Source organism: Notothenia coriiceps, unplaced genomic scaffold, assembly GCF_000735185.1.
Source record: "Notothenia coriiceps isolate Sejong01 unplaced genomic scaffold, NC01 NC01_scaffold00004098, whole genome shotgun sequence".
Classification (NCBI taxonomy): domain Eukaryota; kingdom Metazoa; phylum Chordata; class Actinopteri; order Perciformes; family Nototheniidae; genus Notothenia; species Notothenia coriiceps.
Genome location: NW_011336799.1, coordinates 218,115 through 224,694, shown reverse-complemented (window position 1 = coordinate 224,694; position 6,580 = coordinate 218,115). Strand labels below are relative to the sequence as shown.

Genomic DNA, 6,580 nt, shown 5'->3' with positions numbered 1-6,580 from the left:
AAGGGAGCGGAGGAGCGGCGTGGTGTGGGAAAATGTAGGAAGGTTGAAGACCAGACGAGCCGCTGCATTCTGGATGAGCTGCAGAGGTCGGATGGCACATGCAGGCAGACCAGCCTGGAGGGAGTTGCAGTAGTCTAGGCGTGAGATGACGAGAGCCTGGACCAGAACCTGCGCTGTTTTCTGGGTCAGCTGGGGACGTATCCTCCTGATGTTGTAAAGTACAGCGCCACTTACAGGCCCGGCATATGTACTACAGCGTTTCCAGCAGGTTGAGCGGTCTTGTGTGAAGGGACACGTTTCTTGAGCCGTATCCGTGTGAACGGAAGACTTTTTTGATATCGACATTGTTTTTTTTTCATTTTCATTTCCGTGTGGATGGGGCCTGAGAGTCAGACATAAACATTTCAGATGTGTGTATCTCACACTGCACTGTACGTTTTATTCATATACCTTTGTTATTCATGTTTTATTATCTTTGCTTTTAAATGAGTTTTTTTTTTTTATTCCAATTCATATCCTTTTAAATGAGTGATGATGAAATTATTTTATAATATTTTTTCTTAATGTCTTTCAGTTTTGTAAAGCACTTTGAATTGCCTTGTGTTGAAAGGTATAAATAAACTTGCCTTGCCTTACAAAAGCTGGGAAGAGCACTTATATACTAACAAAGGACCGGCTTATCTAAAGTCAGTTGACTCGCACTTGAAATGCTTTGGCTCTATGAAACCTGATGTTCTTATATGATTCTGTTTTCTTCAAGGTTGTATCTTCCTGGTCGAATGTACTTATTGTAAGTCGCTTTGGATAAAAGTGTCAGCTAAATGTAATGTAAAAGTTAATTATCTCATAAAGGGCTTAAAACTTAAATATATATATTAAGAATAAATCGTGTTTGTTGTTTCATTCATCTATCCATTTAATACCGCTTATATAGCTAAATCCATTCATCTAATGAATTATACCTTTAAGCACCTTTATGTAACACTGCTACTGCACTATTGTTTTTATTCATCATATGCAAAATAATGCCAGATAAGAAGTCGTTGGCAAGGAAAATCTGAAGCCTCAGGCGCCCGCTACACTGCTAATGCTAAATATGTATAATACATAAATATCTTAATTGCAACTTTATAAACAAATCCTTTTTAGAGGCCGCCACGTCTGAATAAGCTGCGTTTGGTTTTCTGGATGCACAGTTACATAATATCATCATCTGTTGTGACCTGTGGTAGACAGTCCAATAAATGCTGCACTGTCTACATTTTGTCTCTCTTTCTTTGCTTCTCTGGTGAATCCTAGGCGTGCACGATCATGTTCCATGGACCCACACGCTCTCTGTTCACTGAGGGTAGAAAATAGTTTATTTGAACTTAAAATAATTATGTACCACGCCTAAAGCTTTCTGTAAAGAGTGGCTGTTGATCATCCCCCACAGTTCACACTTTCCTTATAAAGGTGAGTATGATATTGCAGTGGAGGCGTGCATTTCTCCACTTATGCGACACACACACACACACACACACACACACACACACACACACACACACACACACACACACACACACACACACACGTTGACTCCCCCGGAAGGTTATCACAGAGCTGCTGTGTTTGTCCTTGACACTGACGGGAGAGGGTGAGCTGTGAAGCACCGATTTTGTTTCTCCCTTTGTGGCGATAAATATATAGTTTGCCTCTATACACGCTCACCCACAACAATTAGCCTCTGTAATCATCCGGATTACCACCTATTCAGGCCCGGAGTCGCCTTGTTTTTTTCCAGCTCCTTTCAGGTAAATCGGGAAGATCCAATTTCCTGAAGTAATTGAATTCATTATCATTTTAATAACCCGGAGCTTTGGGAGTTATATAGCCACGGCTATGAAGTGATATTAAAAGTGAAAGGGAATAGACGGATGGGTGGGTGACACAGACGAGCGGCCTGAAGAGCTTTGGTGCGTGAGCTGACTCCAGGTCTGTCAGCGGTGATGAGCCCCATGACAGAAAAGAGGAAGGTAGAAAATGTGAGAAGACTTTAAATGACCTCAAAGTGAAATATAGTGGATGTTACATTATTCGGAGGAACCTGGGACTTGAGATTCTCTTTGCCGTACTTTGCCAGAGGTGTTGTGCACGTAACAATAAAGCTTTGAATCTTTGAATTTTTTAACTTAATGAAGAGACAAGAAGGTAAGAAAAGAATGCGTCATGCTGTTCACCTTATGTTTTTTCTTCTAACAATGTCAGAAAGCCCTTGGCCTTGTTCTTCGTTACAATGAGAACTCTATATCAATAATTTTATCACAATAATTTAACAGATGTTTAATCAGATTGAAGCCTCCAGATGAAGCTAACGCAGAACTTACGTTGGACCCAGTTGCCGCTGACAGGACTGAGGAAGTTGGGGTACAGGCCGTGTGGCTTTTCAATCTTGTTCAGTACTTTTCTGATGTTCATCACCTGCAAAGGTACAAAGTGTTATGGTCAGGATACTGCACGGAAATAGTTTTACACATTCAACATCTACTCTATCACTGCTTCAAGCCTGGGAACCCTCCTGCAGAATACAAATACTAGAAAACCATTGTCAAAAAGTTTAAAAACATACCATTGTTATGTAAGTAGAATGATAGCAGAGATGTTTTTGACCAACACCATTTTTTCTTAACTTAAATCATTATTACTTTATGTACACACAGGTGCAATAGAAAATCACACCATAGTATTTTCCATTGTTAATCAGAATCATGATGCAAAAATAATAATTCCTTCCAATAACGTAAACTACAATATCAGTCAAAATGACCAAAACATTTGATTTCTTACCAATCCTTCAGCCCTGTAAAGTGAGAATGGAAATGTGATCTATATGTGTAAACTGTATAATTATATCACCTTCTCCGTGTAGATTGGATTCCTGGAGAGCTCAGACAGATGGACGAACTCGAGGTGGAGGGTCCCGAACTCAGCCAGGATGCTGCTCCCGGCTGAGGCCCAGCCCCAGCTCCAACTGGTGCCACTGCAACAAAAACCAAACAGGTGGACTAAGTCTCACAGCTGTGACTCTACAGAGAACACACCTTCATAAAAAGGTTGAATACACTGCATTGCAATTAGAAAAGTTATTCACAAAGGTGGTGGAGCATTGTTGGGAAGGTCGTTTAAGATAATATAATAATAATAATAATAACATAAGGTAAGAGGTACTTTATTGATCCCACATTGGGAAATGTTTGCGTTGCAGAAGCATAGGAAACTAAACAAAACAAGGCATTGCACATAAGTAGAAAATTAGAGTAGAAATAAACAATACTAGAATTTAAACATCTAAAAATGGAATTAAACCAGCATTAAAAAGTAGAAAATATACAGTAGACTGTGAAGTTAACACATCTATAAACTCTGACAATAAAACACAATTGAAAGGCTTTATTCAAAATATTTTATATATATTTTGACAACAAGAAGAAGTGTATTCATTTCCTCTAAAGGTGGGCAGTAAAGAAAGCTGAGGCTACACAATACTGTTCAACAAGCTCCTTAGTCAACACCGCAGCTTAACTTGTACTTGTCTTAAGTTCAATATGCTTCTTTATTTCACTGTTTGTCGGAGGTTATATTATCAACCACAGGTAGTTCCTGCTATCAAGGCAAGGCAAGTTTATTTATACAGCAACTTTCAACACGAGGCAATTCAAAGCGTTTACAAAAATGAAAGACATTAAGAAACAGTGCAGAAGAAACATCTGATAAAATGGCATTTTATCAGATGAATCACAGCCACTGTTGTTTTCTCTGTTACCGAGTGATGCAACAAAGCTACTTCCTGATAGCAGCCGCAGTTTTAGAAGTGAGTCCCTCTCAGTAACAGAAAGTAACCGGCTCTGAGTGCTTGGTGGAACTCTTCTTCAGATTCCCGCTTAATGCATCATAACAGGCGGGTCTCTTTTTGATTCCCTTTTCAGATGGAAATCAATAACCATCCACCGCACGTCTGTCTCCAGAGATGTGCATAATGCTTTCCATCCAAAGTGTATTGATCTATTTTAACATTCAGCGGTTGTCATTTGTGGTTTTGAGACTTGGACCATGAATCATCCGCATGAACTCGCTCTTCCTCGACTTTATGCAACACCAGAGCAGAAACGATAAATCGATGGTCCATTAGCATTTGACTGAAAATGAATCCCCAAAATGTTAATGTTTCCCCCTTCTATAACCGAAACAATTCATTGTTTCTTTTTAAATATATTCTGGGTACGGTACGTTTCCCCCATGCCATTTCAATAGGTCTCTTTGGGCAGTGGTAAATGTTCAAAAGGATCTGTCTGTATTTTATTGACCAAATGATTGTATGAATAAATTAAGAAAAGTTTTGGGTTGCAGCAATATCAAATGTGTCACGAGTCAAATTAAGTTGATATGTAAATAAATAAAAAAAGTTAAATAAATATATATATGCCGTTAATAACTGTGTAATTTATACCTGGCTGCTAAACCCTTGTCACTGTTACAAGGTATGTATCTTGTATTTTGTAAATTGTGTACTGTAACTTGCTGCTGTTAAATACCGTCAAACTATGTGCAATATATACTTTATATACATATGCCATCTTTAATAACTGTAATATATACCGGGCTGCTAAATCCTAAGAACTGCTACAGGATTTGATTTGTTTTTGATCTGTATTTTGAAAATGATGTAACTTTTTATCTTTTTTTAGCATATTGTTGTGTTGGTTGTTTATTATATTATAACTTAATACTTTTTTAACGCATGTCAGATATGCAACACTAAGCTGTCTGTGGCTCTTTCCTGCTGTAACGCTGCAAATTTCCCCTCTGTGGGAATAATAAAGGTATTCTGAATCTGATCAGCTTCAAATTCTTCTCCTAAGTTCATGCAACATATATGTTTAAACATACAATATTTTAATAAACTCACAAGAAGTCTATATCATAAACTGCACCGTCATCCACCTTTACGAAGGTTCATGGTTGCATTAACCTTGACTTGAAACTTGCCAAATTGTGTGTTTTCACTGTGAAGACAGCTTTAAAGGTCACCCATTATGCAAAATCCACTTTTTCACGAATCTCTTTACACAGCGGGGCTGTGTAAAGAGATTCTGAAAGTTTCAGGAAAACATATTCTCTCTCTTTTTGTCCTGATCTAAATATAAATATAAAAACCTGTCTGAAAATGAGCTGATCAGATTTTGGCCACTTTATGATGTCATAACGATTTTTTGGCTTGTGTAACCATTAGCCAATCAGCAACCAAGGTAACCCCCCCCCCACCTTATCACCTGAATCTCCTCCTAGAGCACCATTGTGTTAACTTATTTTTAACCAAATATCTCTCAGAGGGGCGTGGGGAGAGGCTCCTTATTTTCATCTAAAGTAACAGACAGAGAATCAGCACTTTTGAAACAGGGCTGAAACAGAGGGGATTATGGGATGCTGCAATGATCCGTTTGGTATTTGGAGCCAAAAACTTCAGAGACATGTTCTGTATCTGAGACCTATAATATATTGATGAAAAACAGTACAATAGGAGACCTTTAAAGAGTTACCCCGAAACTACGAAGATCAAGGTCAAGAACAGTGGAGAACATTATGTTTTATTTCCTCGAGTCAGTAAGGCTAATATCGCCGTGCAGATCTAATCCTCCGTTAATGTGCGGCCTCAGGCTCAGAGACGGTGCACTAACGCTCTGATCACTGAGGCAGAATATACCAGAATGACTTCACATATCCTATAATAGACGCTGCAGAACATCACAGATCCGGAAATGAATTTAACTGAATTTGTAAGATGGAGATGGAGGGAGGGAAAAAGGTGGGAGGTGGGTGAGTCAAAGGGTTTTCCACTCTGATGAATGCGTCCATTAAAAGTTTGGAGGCCGCATCATTAGAAGCTGTGGCTCGAGTCACATCTGAGTCTCCTTTGAGAAGAATCAATCTCAGAATCAAAGCGGAGGTGGAGGCTTTCCACCAGCTCTCATTCATCTCATCAGCCCTTTAACAAACACAGACTCACTCTCTCATAACTGTCAGAAATTAAATCAGGTGTGGAATAAATCTATATTACATGTCATGCATAATGTTAGCCTAAATATTTCTACCCTTTGATATTTACTGGGGACACAAACTAGACCCTCCAGAAAAACGCGATTCTGCGATCGCAGAATTTACCGCATAATCAGCAAAATGGCGCAGATTTTTAAAAGGCCGCATATTTATCAAAAGGCCGCATAATCCTCGCATTTTTCCACACAAAGTTGAGAAGAAAAAAAAGTTAACTCGTCTTGACGTGACGTCATCAGCTCGCGCATCACAGAATGTAAACAACACTGTATAGAGCTCATTTACCAACGAACATTTCTACTAAAGACCGGGCAAAAAGTGGGGGGAAACTATTCTGCACCCCGTGCAACTGTGTGTTGGAGCATAAGAGAAAATCGACGATGGCGACCCACTTTGATTCATTCAAACATTCGAAAATGCTTTCTGCTGCTGCGGACAAGAAAGCCATTCAACTCACGTTCACCGAGGCATCAACCTCCAAAACCCTTTC

General features: G+C 39.1%; 1 protein-coding gene across 1 annotated transcript in view; it reads right to left on the bottom strand.

The window, feature by feature from the left end:
• Positions 1 to 2,322: 2,322 nt before the first annotated feature.
• LOC104941998 (mannosyl-oligosaccharide 1,2-alpha-mannosidase IC) overlaps positions 2,323 to 6,580 on the bottom strand; it is a 206,281-nt gene continuing 202,023 nt past the window's right edge. Inside the window, exons 6-7 of the mRNA XM_010767183.1 lie at positions 2,896 to 3,019; positions 2,323 to 2,460 (exon numbers count right to left, since the gene is read on the bottom strand). Coding sequence (XP_010765485.1) covers positions 2,323 to 2,460; positions 2,896 to 3,019 — 262 coding nt within the window. The remainder of the gene's footprint in view (positions 2,461 to 2,895; positions 3,020 to 6,580) is intronic.